Here is a 22,513-nt window from a genome sequence, read left to right as displayed (position 1 = left end):
GGTCATGGGAAGGAGTGAAATGTTTCTGCTGGATTTAGCGGTCAAGTGCCTTGTAGTGAAATGATGAAGACAGAAGTCCAGTCACGTGGCTTAAAGTGGAGATGCCAATGTGTATCTTCCTGTGGCAGCTGGAGATGGCTTTGGACATATGGTACCGTACCCTGTGAACAGGAAGACCTAGCTCAGGCTTTGCTCCATAGCTTCCTATTGATCTTCTTGGGCTAATCATGTGCCCTCGCCCAGCCTAAACACAGGGGACCCTAAAAGCCAAGGCCCTTTAAAAGACTTAAAATCACTGCTGCATTCTGCCTTAAGTCAAAGCTATATATATATATATATATATATCGTTTCCCCGAAAATAAGACAGTGTTTTATATTAATTTTTTCTCCCAAAGTTGCGCTAGGTCTTATTTTCAGGGGATGTCTTATCTTTCCATGCGCTAGGTCTTATTTTTGGAGGATGTCTTATTTTTGGGGAATAATATAATAATATTATTTTTGGGGTATACACACACACACACACACACACATTATTGATTTTTTTACAGAGAGGAAGGGAGAGGGATAGAGTTAGAAACATCACTGAGAAACATAGATCAGCTGCCTCTTGCACACCCCCACTGGGGATGTGCCCGCAACCAAGGTACATGCCCGTGATTGGAATCGAACCCGGGACCCTTCAGTCCTCAGGCTTACGCTCTATCCACCGAGGCAAACCAGTTAGGGCCAAAGCCATTTTTTAAAGTTTTAAATAGTTGAAGGAGAAAAATTTGTATGTGCAAGATTCTTCCTTTGAGACTAAGAGTACTCTTAAAATTAGTCAAACTGTAACAACTGATAATAGAGCTGGTCATTTTGAAACAAGTTTTTAGTTTTTATTAGCCTAATGCAAAATTATTTCTTACACCTACGCCTCAAACATTTCATACATTAGCTGGGGTCATGTGCATAAATTCAACTTTAAAGGAATTAAAATTTTATTTGAAAATTGACATTTGAAATATATTCAACAGTATGATGCTCCGTTTAGCTTGACTAGCAGAATCTTTCTTCAGAATTAGTGCTTACATTTTGGCATTTGTTTTATTAATTTTCTGGCTTTGACTAAAAAGTGAAGTGAGTTTTCTGGCCCTGGCTCAGTTAGAGCATCATCCTGATACCCCAAGGTTGTGGGTTCGATTTCCTGTCAGGGCACATACAAGCAATGAATGCATAAGTGAACAAATCAATGTTTCTCTCTAAAGTCTGTATTTAGCCGAAACCGGTTTGACTCAGTGGATAGAACATCGGCCTGCAGACTGAGGGGTTCTGGGTTTGGTTCCTGTCGAGGGCACATCCCCAGTAGGGAGTGTGCAGGAGGCAGCTGGTCGATGTTTCTCTCTCATCTTGTTTCTAGCTCTCTATCCCTCTCCCTTCCTCTGTGTAAAAAAATCAGCAAAATATATTTTTAAAAAATTAAATGTGTATTTAAAAAACAGCTTTTAAAAAGGGTGAAGTTAGTTTTCTAAGTAATGGACTGGTCATATTCATGCAGGAAAATTAAGCCTAAGAAATATGAAATTAAAATGAATGTTAGAGAAAGGAAATTAACTGCCTAGTGGTCAGTTAGCTGAATGCTCCTGAAAGGGAAGGTTTTGCAGGTGAGCACGCAGTGGACAAGCAGAAGCCACCGGGCCTATGACCAGGGCAAGCACCCCAATCTGTTCCAGCAGGGTGAATCCGGAGTCCCTGTGCCCTCCAATTCACCCGCTACTGGTCCTTGGTGATCAGATCCTTTTGTTGGGAGAAAAGGCTGGCGCTCAAGGTCAGCAGATTCATACGCGGCGGTGCACGACCACGCAAGCTGTGAGGCTTCCTGCTGGGGGCGACCCGGAGAGCCCCTAGGAGCCAGGCATCACCGTCACCGGCGTCTGTGCGCCCACGACCCGGCGACGCCCACCCGGCTCCCCAGCCGGCTCCTGCGCCCGCGCCTCCATTGGGGAGCCGACCTCCGAGGGGGTGTGGAGGCGCCACGACACGCGCGGGGCGGGGGCGGGGCGAGCGTCCGCGGCGAGCCTCCGGGAGCGCGCGTCTTTGCGGCGCGGGGACTCACCGGGCCCGCCCGCCCGCGCCGCAGCCCCGCGATGCGCGCCCCTCCCGCCGCCGGGAGTCTGCCTCGGGCTGGGCGAGAGCGCGGAGCGGGAGGAAGGCGGGCGCCGGGAGGACGCTGGCGGCGGTAGGAGGCGGACGCGGGCGGCCCCGGTAGAAGAAGCCGGGCGCGGGGGGACCCGGGCGACGCAGTGCCGTCCTCCCTCCGGCCCGACGCCGCCCCGCCCCCGGCGCCGCGCACCTCCCTCGCCCCGCCCCCGACGCCCCGCGGCCAATCAGGGCCCCGCGCACGTGACGAGCGCTGCCTGCGATGACCTCATCCCTGGTGTGGGATGACGTCAAATTCAAGATGGATGGAATCACAGCGGCAGCGGCGGCTGCGGCGCGCGCGAGCCGAGTGTGAGCGGAAAGGGACCCGGCGCCTGCCTCCGGGCTGAAGGCCGGTGAGTAACTGTCACGCCCCTCGCCCTAGGAGAACTGCGGGGCCCCGCGGAAGGCCACAGCCTCCCCGCAAAACGCGGCCTTTCCTGACGTAACGCTGAGGTGATTTCTCTCCTGTTTTTTCTCTCCTGTGGGTTGCGGGCTTTGGGCGCTTCTGCGCGTGCGCCGGCCCCCGGCCCTCACCGAGCATGCCCCGGGCTCCCACGTAGCCTATTGTGCCTTCACACTGCGCATGCTCCTTTCCCGCACTTGGCCTCGCCCTCGCCACTGCGCATGCTCGGTCCCTCACTGGGCTTCCCTCGCCGGCCAGGTGGCCCTGGGGGCGGACGCGCCGGGCCTCGGAGAAGCCGCCGCGCCGAACGGTTGGGGCCGCCTTCCCGTCAAGGGCGCGCGCTCCCGTCCGGCGCAGTGGCGGCGGCGGCGGCGGCGGCGGCGGCGGCCCCTGGCCGGTGTTTGCCGAGGGGCGCGCGAGCGAGCGCGGAAGGAAGCTGGAGGGTCCGGGGGACCCCGCACCTGCCACGGCCTACGCCCCTTCCCGCCGCCCCCTCGGGCCCCGCCGGCGTCCCCGACCTGGAACCCGGGTCCACTTTGCTGTGGGCGCCCTGCCTCCTGGCCGGGCCTCCGCCCCACGCCGGGACCCCGGAGCGCACCCCTTTCCCCGCCAAGCCCTGGGGAAGACCCGTCTCTGCTCCCGCCGCCCGCCGCGGGGCACAGCCCCTCTCGCTGGGGAACCCCGGCTGCAGGCTGCGGCCTGCGGCGGGAGGGGGAGGGGCGAGGCGTTTCAGACCGGCCGCGCCGGAGACCCCGGCCCAGGGACTTCCGTCGGCCCCGGTCCCCGTCATCTTGTGATGGGTTCTCCCACCGCCCGGACCACTGCTCCGGAACATTCCGTAGCTCGCTGCAGGGGATCGTGCCTTTGACTGTAGGAGGGAGCCCTTCTGTCCGAGCCCGTAACCCCGGCTACTGTGCACGCCAGCCCCAGGGCCGCGGGCCGGAGAGCCCTTCTGCAGCGGCGCGTTCGGAGGTGGGGTGTTTGGAGGCAGGTTTTGCAGCGGGGTGCCTGGCAGTGGGGGATGGGGCAGCTATTCATCAGACCCCGCACGGTGCCGCAGCCAGGGGTTTTCCGTGCAAGTCGGAGGGCATCATCAGTGTGCTACAGCATAGTCCAGCGATTGTTCAGCATGATGACCCTGAGTCATCCATTGGAGCCTGCGTGGGGTTCTGCTTGCCTCGTTTAAGAGGACAGGAACGTGGGTTCATCCGTTTCAGGAAGATTTCTCCGTGACAGTTATTTTTAATTTTTTTTTTTTTTTTTTTTTTTTTTTTTTTTTTTTTTTTTTGCCTCCACGCTTGGAGCAAATTCCTCATTCATATGTAATGACTAATGTAGTCCTCTACATTTAAATTTAAGTATCCCTAAATATTAATGATAAAAAGAGAGTAGAAATTTGGGGCTTTTTGGCTTACTTAAAAGTACCTTTAATTCATTCTTTTTAACACTATTTAGTGAATATATATACAGTGTGCTTCATTCTGTGGAATATAAGTTGAAAGAGTTATAACTCCTGCCCTCAAGGAATTTACCGTGTTTATGCAGGGGGTGTTAGGTGTGTAACAAAAAAGGGGCTGAGTTCCTGAGGGAGTCTCTGGGTGAAGAGGTCACTGAAGGGGCAATTTTAGATGTCCCCAAAGCCAGTGGGGATGGGAGAGCAGATCTTGGGCTGCTTATGCACGGGGCCTGACAGGTCGTGGGGACTAGCTAGAAAGGAAAGGGAAGAGGTTTCTGGTGTAGGAGACCTGTTGGTTGTCAGCACACCAAACTAAATAGGAAATACGTGAAGACAAGCAGCTATGGGGTCAGGGGCGAGAAGGTGTGGATCATACCTGCAGTCTTGGACATGTGGGATTTCCTGTGATGGAAGTCTTCATTGGGCACCTGAGAGGCTGGAGGTCCTCGGAAAAGTCCAAGCAGAGATACGGATTTCAGAGTCACTGTTCATTGGTAAATGAAAGCCACAGGAACTCATACACAAAGCAGAGAAAGCTGCCACGTGCTGAGCTCTATAGCAGATGCTGGAGCAATAAAGGTGAGCAAGTCCAGGTCTTGAGCCTTTAGTGCGATAATTTCTCTCTTTCCCCAGTAGATACCTGCCAGGCATTGTGCTAATCTTAGGGAAACGCAGGTGGAAACAAGGGTTCTCCCTTTTAGGGACTCTCATGAAGGTTATCACTCGAAATAGTTGTATTATTGCAGAGAGAGAATAAGCATGGTAGTTCAGATGACCAAGCTACTGGATGGGGCAGATTGCTAAAGCTTTATAGAACGGTGGCATTTGAGCAGGGTCTTTCTGTAGAAGTTGGCTAGTAAAAAAATGCTAAGAAATATATTTTGGATGGCAGAAACCAGGTGTGCAAGTTTGTAGGGTGGATGGGAAGAAGTGCCCAATAAGCCAATAAGGGTGGAGAAATTAATTGCAACCAGAGTATGAAGAGTCCTATATGTCAGTCCAGCCTTTGGACTTTATCTGGGAAGTAATAGGAAAATTAATAAAATATTCTAAAGCAGGGCAGTGAAGGGACCAGCTTTATGTTAGGAAATAAAAAAGCACAATCTCCACTCCTGCACTTAATTGGAATGTCAGAGAACTGGGGGGAAAAAACCATAAATATTGTTGTGCACGATACTATGTTGAGCATTGTGAAGAGTGTCAAAAGATATTAAATAGATTCTCAGTCCTTAAGTAGCTTACAGTTATGTTGGGGAGACACAGATGACTAACAATATACGGCACTGAATAAACACTGCATCAGTGATGCTACTCTGTACTACAGGAGTTGAAAGTGTTTGCTCATTATAGACTGAAGTAGTCACGGAAGGTGAATTAATTCGTTTTCTAGGGCTTCCATGACAAAGTACCACACTCTGATAGCTTAAACAATAGGAACTTATTTTCTCACGGTCGCGCCTGGAAGTCCGAAGTTAAGGTATAGGCAGGGTTGGTTTCTCCTGCGGTCTCTCTCTGGCATGTGGATGACCATCTTCTCTGTCTTCACATCGAACCTCTGTGTCCTCTTGTGATAAGGCTGGTTGGAGTAGGGCCCAAAGACCTCTTTTTAACGTAATTGCCCCTTTAAAAACCTTACCTCCAAGTGCACGTACGTTCTGAGGTACTGGGGCAGAACTCCAGCATACGGTTGGGGGAGAGGGGCTGGTCACACAATCCGGCCCATGGCAGAAGGCTTCATTGGAACTTGAGCCGAGCTTTGGAAGATGATGTTGAGCTGCGTGGAGTGCTGGGGAGGGAGGGGGCTGGAGATGAGGTGTAGAACATTACCGAGTGGGGGATAGAAGCAGCAGGATGTGCAGGTTGTGTCTCAGAGATGAAGTGTTTGAAGCAGGAAGTTATCACAAGGATATCTAAGGTGGGGGGGGGAAGGGGGGTGCGGAATCTGATAACTAGCTTGAAACCAAATTTATAGAACCTTGGAGCATTTGCATTTTAGCCTAATGGAGGACCACTGTTTTTGTTATTTTGTTTTTAAACGAAGTCAAGTCTGGCTCTTTTCACTCAGGTCTTAGTCTCAGCTCAGCTGTCACACCAAGGCATTTCCTTGCCCTCCTCTCCAAACCGCTAGTTACTCTACTCACAGCACCTTCTTCCTTCTTTATAACACTTAGCACGTCTGAACTCATCTCTTTTGTTTCCTTGTTTATCCTCTGATTTCCCTCACTAGAAACTAGGAGCCTTATCTGTTTTTGTGCAACCCTGTATTCCCGGTCTATCTTACCACCTAATAGGAGCTCAATCAGAGTGGATTAATAATGCTGATACTTAATGTGTTCAGTCAATGAACGCTCAAAGCTTTGTTTTGGAAAGCTCAGCCCAGCCGCAGTTTATCCATGCATTTGGAAGGGATGACAGGAAGAAGGAATACCACATAGAAATATGTTAATTAGCATCATTTAATAACAAGAACAGGGGAAAAAATGGTTGATTGGGTTGAACAGAAAAAGAAATATATTATAAAGATACAGGGTTGCTCTTGAGGTTCAAGGAGAAGCTAAAGAATTGGACGGGAAGATAAAAACCACGGTATGTAGCTGCAGGAATCTGGGTAGCCAGGCCTTGGCAGCCTGCACTTCCAGACCACAGTGAATAAATCCGCTTCCATCATTTACTGCCTTTGTTGTCGTTCTCAGGCCAGGTTCCCGAGAGAACGTTTCTCCTCAGCGTGGCTTTGGTCCTGTTCTTACTCCTGAGCCAGGGAGAACAGGCACCAGACTGTACTCAGGGGGACGAGGACAGTTCTTCCAAAGCCAAACCAAGGGGCTTCCTGCGGCAGGAGGAGGAGTGGCTGCTGAGCGGCCAAGACCAGGCTCCACTCACCTTGAGCTGAGTTACAGTAGAGCCATTCAGCTGGAGGTGCAGAGAACACACCTTTCATCAGAATTACACCTTCTCCAGAGACTGAAAATGTGGAGATGTGATCCAAGGGAGTGGCTGACTACTCTCTTGAAGGATCAGATAAGCAAGACTGGCTTTGAAATCTGAGGAGCTTCAATTAGTTTCTGGATGTCTATATTGTCCCAGAGTGAGTGTCAGATATAGGTGCACTGTTTCTCTGTGTGTTTGCTTTTTGTTACATGCATTCCCTCTTTTTTTTTTCCCAGTGTCATTTTTAGGACTATGTAAGCAGTCCCCAACATTCCAAAGGATTCTGTGCTAAGAGTTCAGTTCTAGGTTAGATTGTAAATATAAAGAGACATTTCCCTGTAAGTCTGGTAGTAAGGGTTTTGGGCCCTAGTCTTGGAGCCAATTTGATCTATAATGTAACTTAGCTCTAATGCCAGCCTGAGTTTTAGTCTCCAAAACTTGAAAGTTAGTGAGGTTATTTTGGTCCCTTCCCATCTTCCTTTCTGAGCCCCTTACTCATCTCCAAGTGTCTTTCTGTCAAGTGCATATGTGCTTCCCCTTTTTCTGTTTCAATCCCCAGAATGCTATGTATTCCAAAAGGGCCTGCCCATCCCCTTAAAAATCTTAACTCTGCAACTCCTCTAACTTTGGTATAAAGAGGGAATTCTTTTCATTGAAATAAATTATATTAAAATAGAGGAATTTGAGGTGATTATATTCTTGGAATCCAGTTATGAAGGGCATTGGGTCAGGGCAAGCCTTTGGGAGTTTTGATCCTGATAGGATCAAATGAGTGTTTCTGAAAAGTACCTGTAGTAGAAAACCTGTATTAATAATCAAAAGAGTGTTATTAATATCAAGTGAGCTGTGAGTCCCAAACCTTCCTGATGTCTCCCGTTCACTCATCCACCCTCCCACCCCTGGCCCAATTAACTGCTTCCTGAAGTCAGTATTATTACACACTTCTTGTGTCCTTCATCATGCATGTCCTACGACAGGAATGTGTGCTACTGGGCAGCAGGCAGCTGGCCAGCTCATTCATCTGCCATCACCAGCACCTCTTGTGGTACATAACATGTAGCAGGCCCACATAAACATTCAGGGAAGGAAGGAAATAAAGTGTGTGCTTGCCATATCAGAAACACTGTATATACTAGGAACTTTCAAACACGCTGTGTCTTTGATTCGTCATGAAAATCCTTTGTGCTGGGTAATGTTAGCCCCGCTCCTCAGGTTAAGAAAACTAGTAGTACTCAGCAAGGTCGAGTGATCTTAACAAGGTTACATATCTAGTAGGTGGCAGTGCCAGGATTTCAGGCAAGTACACAGATTTGGAAGTCATTCAATGACTTGTTAACCATACAGATTCTCTCATTTGGAAATTTTAGGAAACAGCATGAAATAGAAACAATTCAGGCTGAGTTTTGAAGACATTTGTATGGGGGCCCAAGTGGTAAGCAAGCCAGCCCTGTTTCAGAATCTGGTTTTCCTGGGGGATTTCCTCCAAGCTTTTTCTGCCACTCATAAAGGGGACTTTTCTTCCCATTTCACCCACTTTCTTTTAAGAGTGCAGAGGTTTTTCTACCATGACTGGTAGCAGGAGCACCTACCCTGATGAGTCAGGCAGAGATGAGCAAAGGAAAAGGTACAGGATGTGGATACAGTGGCAGTGTGTGTGCATAGAGCTTTTAAACTTGTGATGCACTGTCTTCTAGAAGTCAGAGGCTGATTATTCATAATTAAAACATGCGTGAGAAACGGAGTATGAAAGCCAGCAGATTTATGGAAGAGAAAGTACATCCAGTAAAAGCTGGCCTCGTCTGAGGGCGGAAGAGCAGAAAAGGCAGTGGGTGTTGAGAAACAGTCTGCACATCCACCAGCCACAGAGGATTTTGCTGGATTATTTCATGACATTTTGCAGTGTGGGGTTTTCCCCCTTTTGCCTGCATTTTTAACATAGCATTTTATATTTTTAGTTGTTAAGCTCCATTAAAACACAGAAGTTCAAAATGTTACTTGTTTTCCCAGCTCTACCAGGAAAGGAGCCATTGTTTTTCAGTTTCAGTAATTTAATTAAAAGGTAATTGAATTAAAAGATAAAAGCAAAGGCCTCATCCTAAAGGTGAGGAGTCTGCCCTGCCCTGTGCTCTCTGTCCTGTTGCTCCAGACATCTAGTGTTGGGCTCCTGAGAGGTGGAAGAGGTCACACTCGTCTTATAGTCCTCAAATGTAGCCCCCAGGGCCTCAGGCCTCTGTCCTCTTTCCCGCCTCATCACCTGCCTTCCCCTCTGTGTGTCCTTTGCTCCAGCCCGCCACTGCGTCTTGTCCCTGTGATGTTGGACATACTGCTACTGTCCTTGAAGTGCCCTTCGCCCTTCCTTCCTGACTCCTTCCATGCTCTTTCTTTTTTTTTTCTTTTCTTGCGGTTAATCCTCACCTGAGAATATTTTTTTTCCATTGATTTTTAGGGATGGGGAAAAGAGGGTGATAGGCAGGCAAGAGAGAATCATAGATGTGAGACACATGGATTGGTTACCTCCCCCGTGCACCCTAACTGGGACCAGGGAACAAACCTGCAACCAAGATGCATGCCTGTCATCAGAAATAAAACCTGAGATCCTTCAGTGCGAGGGCCAATGCTCTAACCATTTCCCAGGGCTCTTCCCATGTTCTTAACATCTGCTTGTTCATGAGGCCTTATAACTTGCATGCCTTCTCTGACTTCCCTCTCACCTGGATCAGTGTCATCACCTATATTCTCTCTACTCTGTGAACCTGTCTGGTGCTTAGCTATTGGAGCATGGTGACAGATTGACTTGTCCTGTTCCCACACAAGATTTCAGATGCCATAAGGCAGGACCATGCTTGTCAGATTGATATCTACCACGTCTAGCTGGTTCTGGCACATACTAGACAGGTCCCCAGTTATGAGAAGCATGTAACATGATGCCTAAGAGTCCAGGCTCTGGATCCAGACTCCAGATGCACTACTAACTGACTGGGTAACCTTGGGTACATTAGTTGACCTCTCAGTGCTTCCGTTTCCCAATTTATAAACCAGGGATGATGACAGTGCCTAGCTTAGGTGTTTCTGGGAGAATTAAAAGAGGAAACTAGTGGCAGGTGATGTAGGGATTAAGAGTGTGGCCTCTGAAGCTGAGTCCTGCTCTGTGCTTACTAGTAAGTCTGTGACCTTGAGCACGTTCCTTATCTCTGCATACATTTCCTCATCTATAAAATGGGGATGTGATACTAATAGTACCTATAGTGTAGGGTTGCTGTAAATATTGAGTTAACGAATGAAAAATGTTTACTGTAATGTGTGGCAGTAAATATTCAATTAGTGCTTGAGTGACTAGATTAGAAAATAGTATAGAGTTGTTTATCAGGCATATCAGGAATTTAGACATACTTTAGCCAGTCCTCGGGCAAGCAATCTCATTGATAACTCTAAATGGAGGTTACAGTCAAATAGTTTTTAATCCCCAGATAATTTTCAGGGACATTGACTATGTCTTTTACATTTCAACTCTGAGTGACTTATTGTTCCCTAATTACCAGATGTTTTTATTCAGACTAGAGGCCCGATGCATGAAATTTGTGCAAGAGTAGGCCTTCCTCCCCAGCTGCTGGCACCAGCTTCCCTCCAGCACCCAGGACCCTGCCTTCCCTTGCATCCCAGGCTTTGCCTGGAAGGTCATCCAGAAGGACATCTGGTCTAATTAGCATATTAAGCTTTTATTATTATAGAAGATTATAGAAGCCTGTGGTCCAAGGGGTCAGAAGTACTTACTTAGAACAAAAACAGAGTTGATAATTTGAAGAAAGCAAAAGATGGAAATTTCTGAACAATGAAAACTGAGGAAATGTTGATTTTAGCACATAGGAATAGGGTGCAGATGCTAAGTGGAATAGCATTTGCTTCATGTTCAAGGACAAAATCTCAGTTTAGTCTTTGCACAGTTCTTCAGCCTATATCTGTAGTTTCCATTGTGTCTTGTTATGTGTTCCCCAAAAAAGACCCTGGACAAGGATTCAAATGTGGATGTTAATTTGAGAAGTGATCGCAAGAAGCACAAGAAAGATTATAGGGAAAGTGAAGCAGGACAGGTGCCAGTAAAAGGTACTTTAATAAATAGATTTCTACTAACATTTAAAATTACAAAACTGAATTCTTGAAAACAATCTGAACCAATTTTTCTATCAAATTTCATCTCCAGTAAGGGCATCCTCCCAGTTGATCTGGCAGAATTCTTGGAGACATCCTTAACTGCTCACCTTCCTATCCCCTGCAGTCAGTCCGTTAGAAACCCTAATGACTGCCTTTCTCTCCCCTGCTCCCACCTTGGCCCGGCACCGTAGCGTCTCAGGCATCATTGCAACGGACTCCTAGCTGGTCCCGGCTGCCGTCCTGTCTCGCATCATTGCAGCAGCACTCTAGGTGGCCTTCCAGCTGCCACTCTTTCCCTTCTTTCCATGGTCCATTCTCAACAATGTAGCCAGAGCAATCCTTGTAAACATAATTCCTCTGCTCAGAATCTTCCCATGACTGCCCAATAAAAAGTTAGCTCTTCCATGCGTCCACCCAGCCCATGCACAGCCTCTTCTCATGCTTCTCCGATGTCATCCTCCAGGCCTCCCTTGGCTCTCCCCTCCATCCCTGCGGTTATCTTGACGCTCCCCTCTGCTTGTAATGCTCTTCCTCAGTGACCGTCCTCATGGCTCATCCGTGCCCCTTCAGGTCTTCTCAAATGCCGTTCTGTTGAATGAGTGAATAAATGGTAACGTAACAATTACTGCTTTCTCATTTAATTCTCACAGTAGCATTGTTGAGGCTCAGAGGTTGATTAGCCTAGAGCACTTTCTTTCACACTATCTTGACTCTGGCTCACAGGAAGGAGTATATTATACATCCCAACCCAGTACTTGCTTGCATGTTTGGATGTGTGTACATAGAAGCAAAACAGAAGTTCCACAAAATCTTAGTTAGCCTTACTACACTCTGACATTTTTCACTTTGCCCTAATCATTTTATTACTAGTTTTACACTACTAAATTGATTTTAAGCAACACCTTTGAAAAATACTTGTCCAAGCTTTTCATTCTTAATCTGTTGTTTTTCCCTGTGGCAACATTTGACCAGCTTTCTCAAAAATCATTAGCATTAAAAACTGTTCAGTACTCGGCTAAGTTGCTAAGTGTGGTATTATAAGCTTATCTCTCTCTATGCTGACCTGTATAAGAGATGACAAGGGTTTCTTTGCACATAAATAGATGTGTGATTATAAAGACAGTACAGTAGGGCTAAAGGAGAAATTAAGATGGCTAACAGAATGGGAAAAGGAAGGGAAAATACCTTTATCAAGCAATCACAAATACAGGCATTAACATTTACCACTGATATGAATGATGGCAGTCAGAAATGAACTGAAAATCAGTAAAGGCTAACTGAGGAGAGTGAGTGGACAGGCCACAGGCTTTGTCCCTGAAAGCAAAGCCATGCCTTTGAGTTGGTTAAATTAGTCAGCACCAGAACAGGGAGTCAGAAGAATGTTAAGGACATGGTATAGGATTCTTGGTCGCTCCAGGTTGGAGACTTACCAGACTCTTCTTGTGGGCTCTTCGAAGATGCCAGATCTGGTTGACCTGCAAAGACTTGTCCTTTGAAGCCAGGGGAGAACCTGCACCTGTGCTGGGTGTGGAGTTTGGTACATCCACAACTTGCCCTCTAGAGAATGATAAAACTGCCACAAGTAATCTTAGTTATTTTAATTCGATTTAATATTAAAAATAAATATCATAAGTCTTTTAAAGAAAAAATGGCATTATAAAATCAAACCAAAGAGATGAGGAGTTACAGTGACATTATATCTTTATGAAATGGCTTTCTTTGTTCAGATCATGGGTGGGTTCAAGTGAAACCCCCCTCCCTTTTTTTGATACTGAGCTAAATGCCTATTAATCCTGTGATTTCTGAAAATAAATTGCACATAATTTGTCAAATTCTTACTGTGTATGAGATGCTAGCTCACCTCATCTTTACAACAACCTTAAAGGAGGGCGTGGTCCATGCTCCCATTTCAGGTGGGGGACCTGATAATCAGGCTAATCGACAGCAAGGGAGGAACCAGCTTTTGAACCCCAGCTTCTCGGGCAGAGCCTGGACCCAACCACTAGGTTGTCTCACCTTTTGATTTGAGGAGAATGTCAGGTAAATCCCAGATCAATCCCTTAATTTTGAATTAGTAGTAATTTAGTTTAGACTCAAGCCAAAGTTTCCTTTATGCTTTGGTTGAACATGTGATTTGGTAAGAAAATAATATTCAGGAGAATGAAAGGTGTTTAGCATACATAAGAAAACAAATTATTTTATTTAGCATTTCTAACCTCTGTTAAATAGTAATTAGGATACAATGGTCATTAGCAAATGATTTTTCACTTTCCAAATTTATGCATATTTTTAAAGTTCTGGTAAGACCTCTACTTTGCAACTTATTGTTAAATCGAATTGCTAGTGAATATATCCAGTAGTTTGGGCCGGAAGAAACTTCTTTCTACCCTCTATTTTCTGGGCTGGTCTAATCAAATCCACCTGAGACAGATTAACACCAGCAAATAACCAATTGTAATTACATATGGGAACCCTGCATAGATGAGAGGTCCAGAGACACTGGGGAAATGAGGTATATGTGATATTCTGAGCTAAGGATGAGGTAAGGCACCAGGGGGCTTCAGAGGAGAGAAGGTTCATTGTAGGATGATAAGAAGAGCAGATATTCAGTAATTAGTAGTTTGTCCTGTCATATAGAGAGGTCAAAAAGGTTATCTGATAATCTTATGGACACGTCCCTAATTCAATTCTTCTAGGTTGCTCAGAAGGCAACATTTCTCTTGGGGTATCTGTTGCCTTTAATAATCCACATACCTCAGAAGCACAACTTGGGTGACTCGTTCTGAACCTAAACATAGTAATAAAAGGACTTCTTTTCAGAATTATAGATGTCTGGCATTTCAGTACATCACAACTTCTTCTCTGAACTAATAAGAATAGAACCAAACAGGAAATGGATAAGGACCCTAAATAATAAACCAGTATTTTTTTTTAAATATATTTTATTGATTTTTTACAGAGAAGAGGAGAGAGGGATAGAGAGCTAGAGACATCGATGAGAGAGAAACATTGACCAGCTGCCTCTTGCACACCCTCTACCAGGGATGTGCCCGCAACCAATGTACATGCCCTTGACCGGAATCGAACCTGGGACCTTTCAGTCCGCAGACCGATGCTCTACCACTGAGCCAAACCGGTTTCGGCTAAACCAGTATTTTTAAATATCACTTCCTTTCATACCTGCTATAGTCAAACAGTCTTTTAATGGTATAAAAATGGCTGTGTTACAGTCTGTAGTTTCTAAAATGCTTCAATTTTAATAGTAATTGATGATCTATTTATACCATGAGACCTGTTTCCTCATATTTTCCGTGTGATTTAAATAAGATTGTTTATACAAAAGCTTTTGTGTGCTAACTATTGGCACCTCTGAAAAGACAGTTAGTTAATGTTCCCAGGCTTTTCGGGGCATTTCACTTGGTGGAGAGCTTTTCACTGCGTTGTTCATAATCTTACACTTTGTCTTTCAGATAAGCCCACGCGATGGAGGGACTACAGCATTACATCAACCCAGCACATGCCATCTCTCTCCTGAGCTCGCTCAATGAGGAGCGCCTCAAAGGACAGTTGTGTGACGTGCTTCTGATTGTTGGAGACCAGAAATTTCGAGCTCACAAAAATGTCTTGGCTGCTAGCAGTGAATATTTTCATAGTTTATTCACAAATAAGGAGAATGAGTTGCAAACTGTATTCCAGCTTGACTTTTGTGAACCAGATGCTTTTGATAACGTTTTGAACTACATTTATTCCTCATCTTTGTTTGTCGAGAAAGGCAGCCTTGCTGCTGTGCAAGAACTAGGCTATAGTCTCGGGATTTCCTTTCTGACCAACATCGTTTCTAAAACACCTCAAGGACCCTTTCCAATGTGTCCCAACAGAAAAAGAATATTCGTAGAACATGATGAAAACAGTTCTCAAAAGAGAAGTGTCATTGTCTGTCAAAGCAGGAACGAGGCACAAGGGAAAGCCGTTAGTCAAACTCCACCCGACATAAGCCATACTCCCCAGCCCTCCCCAAACACTGCGGTCAAGGCCAATGCCAGCAAGCCACAGGTTTCCAAACCAGTCGAGCCACTTCACGATATGTCATTGACTGAAAAGAGTTGGCCAAAAGATGGTTCTGTGGGATACACAAAGTCTCCTGAGTGTGCTGGACCTTTGGATGATGCTAACAGAAGCAGCCTGGCGAAAAGGAACGCAGTCCTGTCTTCCGCCCCCCTGCAAGACAGGGAGGCCGTGGACGACAAACCAGGTGGAGGCACTCAGCTGCCCAAAGGAAAAGCTATCGAGCTGGCTCTGAAAAGGCCGCGGCCACCTGTTCTGTCTCTTCGAAGCTCATCGGAGACGCCCTATCTATTGAAAGAAACCAGCAGAGGAAATGGCCCAGGCGAGGACAGAAACCTGTTGTACTATTCCAAGTTGGGCTTGGTGATCCCGTCCAGCGGGCCTGCTTCTGCGAACCAGACCATTGACAGAAGCGGCCCGCTTGTGAAGAGTCTCCTGCGGCGGTCGCTGTCGATGGACAGCCAGGTTCCCGTCTACTCGCCCTCAATAGATTTGAAATCTTCCCAGGGGTCGTCTGCAGTGCCAAGCGATGCACCGGGGAATGTGTTTTGCGCTTTACCTCAAAAGTCATCTCTAAAAGAGGGCAGTGAAAAGCCAAGCCCGGATGATGGGACCCCTGCTGCCCAGCCCCACCGCCTCCGGTCCTTCAGTGCTTCTCAGCCCACAGAGAGGGAGGGCGCGCCCCCTGCTGCTGAGGTTCGAGTCAAGACGGAGCCCCGCAGCCCATCCGCGGATCCCCCCGACATCATCCGGGTCACGGTGGGAGATGCCGCCGCCGCGGCATCCGGCTCCAGAGACCCTCCTCTGAAAACAGAAGACGACCAGAAAGACATGAGCCGGCTCCCGGCGAAAAGGAGGTTCCAGGCGGACCGAAGGCTGCCCTTGAAGAAGTTAAAGGTGGACGAGCACGGCTCCCTGGTGTCAGAGGATAACCTGGAGGAAGGCTCAAGCCCCACACTCAAAGCAGACTTCCCAGATTCGGACTTGAGCAAAGATGAATTTGGTGAGTTGGAGGGAACAAGACCAAACAAAAAATTTAAATGCAAACATTGCCTTAAGATCTTTAGATCAACAGCAGGTCTTCACCGGCACATTAACATGTACCACAACCCAGAAAAGCCCTACGCCTGTGACATCTGTCACAAGCGGTTTCACACAAACTTCAAGGTGTGGACCCACTGTCAGACCCAGCACGGCATAGTGAAGAACCCGTCACCGGCCTCTAGTTCACATGCCGTCCTGGACGAAAAGTTCCAAAGAAAGCTGATTGACATAGTGAGGGAGAGGGAGATTAAGAAGGCCCTGATCATTAAGTTGAGGCGCAGCAAGCCCGGTTTTCAGGGGCAGAGTAGTTCCCCGGCTCAAGTCATCAAGAGGAACTTGAGGTCGCGAGCCAAAGGCGTGTACATTTGTACTTACTGTGGAAAGGCCTATCGCTTTCTCTCTCAGTTCAAACAGCACATAAAGATGCACCCCGGAGAGAAGCCTCTCGGAGGACACAAGGTCGCTAAGCCGAAAGCTCTGGCTCCTGACGGTCCGGTAGCGAGCAAGGAGGTTTTCCAGTGCCGCCTCTGTAACGCTAAGCTCTCTTCTCTCCTAGAGCAAGGCAGCCACGAGCGACTGTGCCGGAACGCCACCGTGTGCCCCTACTGCAGCCTTAGGTTCTTTTCGCCCGAGCTCAAGCACGAGCACGAGAGCAAGTGTGAGTACAAGAAGCTGACGTGCCTCGAGTGCATGCGCACCTTCAAGTCCTCCTTCAGCATCTGGCGGCACCAGGTGGAAGTGCACAATCAGAACACCATGGCCCCCGCCGAAAACTTCTCCCTGCCCGTCCAGGACCACAACGGGGAAGTCAGCAGCTCCTCCAAGCCCCAGGCCCAGCCCGAGCCTCAGAAGGCAAACCACGTGGTCACCCCGAAAGACGACAACGCGTTCAGCGACTGCTCGGAGCAGGTCAACTTCGACTCGGAAGACTCCTCCTGTCTTCCCGAAGACCTCAGCGTTTCGAAGCAGCTGAAGATCCACGTCAAAGAGGAGCCCGCGGAGGAAGCCGAGGAGGTGGCGCCCGAGGCCAGCACCGCTCCCAAAGAAGCAGCTTCCGGCAAGGACCCGGGCCTGTGGCCCTGTGAGAAGTGCGGCAAGACGTTCACCTCGCACAGGCAGCTGGAGCGGCACCAGGAGCTCCTGTGTTCCGTGAAACCCTTCATCTGCCACGTCTGCAACAAAGCTTTCCGCACCAATTTCCGGCTCTGGAGTCACTTCCAGTCCCATATGTCTCAGGCCACAGAGGACTCGGCGCATAAAGAATCTGAAGCGTGCCCAGCTCCCACAAACTCTCCTTCGCCGCCACCTCTGCCCCCACCGCCGCCGCTGCCCAAGATCCAGCCCCTGGAGCCCGACAGTCCGACGGGGCTGTCTGAAAACGCAGCCCCGGCCACGGAGAAACTGTTTGTGCCCCAAGAATCAGACACACTTTTTTACCATGCCCCGCCCCTCTCAGCCATCACATTCAAACGCCAGTTTATGTGTAAACTCTGCCATAGGACATTCAAGACCGCCTTTAGTCTTTGGAGTCACGAACAAACCCATAATTAAAAGACCTCCCCTCTTCCCCGTAACGAAACGGGGGCGGCCTCCAGATTTCAGCCTAAGTTGTGAAATGTGTCATATAAAACAAAAATATTTTTTACAAAATAATAATAAAGGTTGGAAATTGTTACGCTTAAATATAAGTTTGAGGCAAACTAATATTAATGACTAATGTCTACCCAACTTAGGAAAACACTTAAAAAAATACTGTGTTTCTGGACCTTCCAGTCACAGGACAACTTGACTTCATTAATGTTGAAATTGATTGGTCTTGGTTGTTTGCATGATTCCTCATCCCACAGTGTCAGTTTACTCTTTAATTGAGGTGGTTTTGTTTTCTTACTGATTTGCAACTAGTGAAATACTATTAAAGGATTTCTGCTTTTAATTATATCAGACACATAAGTTCTAGTTAAATCTCAGCCATGTTCTTAAGTCCCAAAACTTACCTGGAAGAAGTGGAGTAGTTTGCAGTGTTGATTTAGGTCTTTAGAATACTCTAGCAATAAAAAAAAAAAGTGATAAACCTCAACTTTAAGAAGTTATCCTGACACTTGATAAAAATATTTGACATTTCGTGGTCATGTAGAACTTTTCGTATGAAAATTGTGAGAAAGTTAAATCAGCAATAGTAATATTTAGACTTTTATAAAATAAAAACTTTCTCTTGGGTCACTTGGTGTAGTTATTGCTGGAAGACTCGGGAGATGAAAATACTAGCATTTCTGGGAGGCCCCTAAGGTCAGTTTACAAAAGCTCCAGTGGGGACACGTGTTGTGACCAGGTTGCTGCTGTGCTGTGTCCACACCACAGTGCAAGGTCAGTCCAGCACTGAAAGGACTTAGATGTTTGGTTTCCTCCGGCTTATGCTGCCACAAGTTGAAAATCTGAGTGTATTTGGGACGGAGATAACGTGGCACTAATTTTGAAATTAATTTTAGTATTACAAAAAGGTCAGGACCTATATTTACAGAGTCAGCCCAGGGGCTCTGAATCCTGAATTACCATTCACTTCCAGAAACGTGAAGCAGAGGGAGAAACACCACACTGCAGTCTCCACATGCTTTTCAAAAACGATATTGACAATATACAGTTTCCTACCTCTTTGTCTTGTGATAAATTCTCTTAGAATGGGTTGGAGTTTGTCGTGGTAAAGCGTCCACGTGGTGAAACCGTCTTGCTTCAAGTCACTGCTTAGCATCTCCTACATAGCTGTTTAAGTACTCTCAAGGGTCCAAAATTTGTTTTGTTTGTTTTTTGTTTGGTTTTTTACTTCTTTTGGCCCATAAGGTTAGAGCTTTTTTTTTTTTTTTTTTCTCCCTATTTCATATGAGTTGTAATTAAAAGCCTTTCCATAGGTGTTATCCAGAGTTCCAGGGGCTGTTTCAAAAGGTACAATTTTTATGTTACTTGTGTGGGGTCGTCAGATATATAAAAGTAGAAAAATTGGAGGAACTACAAAATCCTTTTAGGGTGATGTGGATTAAGACTCCCAAGTTTATTAATTTTTTTTTTACAAGCTATTCTTTCAAAAAAGAAAAATTAACTACTGTGACTAAGAAATAGTACGCTGAGTACTTAAATTTGTGCTGTAGCAGAAAAGAACTGTCCTTATCAAACTCATTACCCACATTCCAGACCAAAGGTAGGAAGGACAGTCTCTATTTGAAACACAAACATTTTAATAAAATTTTAATTGATTTTTATGGAAATTACATATGAAATTTTGCCTATTATTTTTTTCATTTGAAAACTCAAAAGTTCTAAAATATTTGAGTGGTTACTTCCTGTTTCTGTTCTTAAATTTGATAGTGAAAGGAAAATAAGTTACAATTAATTTTATTTTAATTATTATTACCATCTCTATATTTCTTAAAGAAGTCTGCATTTTAGAGACAAAACTAAAGCATACAATTTAATGTCAAACATTAGGATGGATTACTGTCCATTGAGTTCATTCCCTGTATGATGTGGTATTTCTTACTCTGAACACCTTGGTAGCTATCTCTTCAGTAGAAGTCAGTTTCCCCTTAGAGTAATCATTACTTATGGCTGTTTGAATATCTAATAAATCCTGGACACACAGTATCTTGGCATTGTAAATTCAGTATCCCAGGACTTGAACCTTTATGCCACTTTTTTGAGGTTTTTTAAATAAAGTTGACCGGTAAAATATTTTTGACCTAAATATAGGCTCTGCGAATCTGTTAGATTTTAAGAATTGCCAGTGGTTTGTCTTGTTAGTTCACATTTTTGTCAAGGCAAGGAACGTAAGACTTCAAATAAAATTTTGAACCAAAAACATTTATAATGCAGTTCTGGTTTTTCTATTACTTTTTATACTGTATCTTAAAAGCATTAGGCTGAAAGAGTTTATTTTGGTGGTCAAAAAAATAAAATATGCTTCCACTTGTGTAACTATTTTAAGTGTCAAGAAGTAAAATAATGAAAGACAAGTTTATTGCTTTACTCAGTAAACAGGTTTTTAAAGAATATCTCAGTAGGCAAATACTTGGTGAAGATGACTTGATCTTTCATTGTTGCAACTCTTTAGCTAGCAAATATATTCTTGAAAAAGATTTTTCTGATTGTAATTAGTTTTGAAAGTGTAGAAAGCTCGTTATTCCTTGTAAGTATTCAGGATATCTGCTTTTTTATGCAGTTGTGGAAAGAATGTAAGATGTTTTAATATATTCTTTGTTAATCTGAGAACTTGTTATTGAATCATTTTTTTCATGTTGGGGAGGGAGGGAGGAACATCATAAAACATGTTTTTATTAAAGTAAGCAATGGAGGTAACATTAGTGCACATTTTTATAGTAATATTTCAAGAATAATAGAGTGTTTGCCTTTAAAATTGGTTATGGTTCGTATGTATTTATAATTTTATCAAAATATTCAGCTAATGATTCAACAGTGATGTCATGTGCATTTGTGGGGAGGTTAAGTGGTTCTTGGTTTTCTGATCTGAACGAGTCGTAATAGCCTTTCTTCTCTTTAAAAATATGCCCCAGCGCTTAATTGGCTCTACTCTAATCCACACACAGCACCCACTGGTGCTGAGAACAGATACAGACAAGAATAAAACATGGCCTTCCTCCCCTGGAGGCAAGGGGGTGTCATCCACAGGCCAACCGGCCACGGTGAGGGGGAGACAGAATTAACTCACCGGAAGTTGGCCTTGTTCCCGCTCAGTGTGGGTGTGTGTTCCACAATCTGGAACTCTGGGAAGTGAAACTATTTGCCTTTTCTTACTACAAAAAATAATTAGATGTCATTCATAACAGATTTCTTTATAAATTGCACTAGTTAATATTGGAACATTACATCAGTTTATGATGTATCAATGTTTTTGCAGTAATTGTGAAAAGCATGGGTTTAAATAATGCTAATACGTTATTTAATAAGTTCTTTAACACTGGCCTTTTTAAGTTGTAAAGATGGGTTTTTCCCTTGTGGCTTTAGCACTTTAAGAAGTTTGATGTTTGCCTAATTTTTGCCATGTTTGTTCAGTGCTTCTCTGGCTATGGCATTTCCACACGACCAGGAAGAAACCGAACAGTCAGCGTTTAAATCTGGAGGAGAAAGATGAGTTCATGTGAGGCTTTTCAAAAATTCCTTATTGAGACAGTCATTCGGGAACCAAAGTATTTTGCTGTAAATCTGTAAAATAATTGAATTCAGTGCTCTTTGGTCATTTGTTAGTGCTGTCCAGATTTTCCAGTTAACATATTTGGTTAATAATGATATTCCAAAATGATCATTTCTTATTGATATTAATCCAAGACTATTCAAAACTTTCATTAAATATATGCTTATTGTTAAGAGAAAAACAAATGTGGCTTATTGTGTATATTTTGTTGTTATATCCTTAGCAGAATAATTCATTGTTTGATTTTATTTAGGAATAAGCTTTTTTGGACTGAAAATTCATAGTCAAATAGGATTTCTGTGGGATGTTAATCCATTGCTTATTCGTATCCAATTCTGTTGTCTGTTTACTTTGCTTAAATCTTGACTAAGAATGATGGGAGTAAATAAATTTGTACTGTATTTTGTTTGGAGTCTCAGTCTCATTGGTATGTTTTACACTTTGATACTAATGACCGATAGCATTTAAATTTCTGAAAGTGAAGATAAAACCCATCTACTTGACTAATATGAATAACCACCTGCAAGTTGTAAGAGATTTAATATTCCCCATCAGTTCCAGATTGCTTGTAGAATTGTTTGCACTAAAGCTTCACTAATTTGGGCACCAGAAATACAGCTAAAACCATATAAGCAGTAATCTGCCTGGCCATCTTTTTCTTTACTGTTCAAATTGGTATTTTTAAAAAATGATTGTGGAGGTGAATGCATAAAAAATTCCATATCATGATAAACTTTCTTAATTTTATAAGGCTTCCATGTTGTAGCATCTTCTTTCCTTCTAAGATGGCTCTTCCATTAAACTAGCATATGTTAACTTCATTATGGTATACTAGAGGTCAGGTGCACAGATCCATGCACTGGTGGGGTTCTTTGGCCTGGCCTGCACCCTCTCGTAATCTGGGACCCCTCAGGGGATGTCAAACTGCCAGTTTCGACCTGATCTCCGCAGGCCAGGCCAAGGGACCCCACCAGTGCATGAACCCGTGCACCAGGCCTTTAATATGCATCTAAGATCTTTAGTTAATCTCTTCCATCCTCCCCCTTTCCCCTTCCCTCTGAGATTCATAGGTCTGGTCCATGTTTCCATGCCT

The 22,513-nt window shown here is 45.1% G+C and overlaps 1 protein-coding gene across 7 annotated transcripts; it reads left to right on the top strand.

Annotated features, from left to right (window-relative positions):
* Window positions 1-2,071: 2,071 nt before the first annotated feature.
* Window positions 2,072-21,832, top strand: ZBTB21 (zinc finger and BTB domain containing 21). 7 transcript variants are annotated; one of them, XM_084873600.1, is made up of 3 exons: window positions 2,072-2,531; window positions 13,028-13,154; window positions 14,585-21,832. In XM_084873600.1, exon 3 carries the CDS (start codon window positions 14,598-14,600, stop codon window positions 17,772-17,774), a length of 3,177 nt encoding a protein of 1,058 aa, XP_084729726.1. In that variant the 5' UTR covers window positions 2,072-2,531; window positions 13,028-13,154; window positions 14,585-14,597; the 3' UTR covers window positions 17,775-21,832. The 7 variants fall into 7 exon arrangements, with proteins under 7 accessions (XP_084729726.1, XP_084729725.1, XP_084729721.1 ...); XM_084873599.1 differs by lacking the exon at window positions 13,028-13,154 and adding an exon at window positions 6,731-7,122; XM_084873601.1 differs by lacking the exon at window positions 13,028-13,154 and having other exon boundaries at window positions 2,074-2,531; window positions 14,585-16,182; window positions 16,780-21,832.
* Window positions 21,833-22,513: the final 681 nt, after the last annotated feature.

Source organism: Pipistrellus hanaki (assembly GCF_964339955.1).
Source record: "Pipistrellus hanaki genome assembly, chromosome: 2".
NCBI classification, from domain to species: domain Eukaryota; kingdom Metazoa; phylum Chordata; class Mammalia; order Chiroptera; family Vespertilionidae; genus Pipistrellus; species Pipistrellus hanaki.
Note: the sequence above shows the minus strand (reverse complement) of the source record. Positions and strands in the feature narration are given on the sequence as shown.

What these genes read in the sequence shown, in the direction of transcription:
- ZBTB21 (XM_084873600.1), top strand. Translation starts at nt 14,598, where the DNA reads ATGGAGGGACTACAGCATTACATCAACCCAGCACATGCCATCTCTCTC.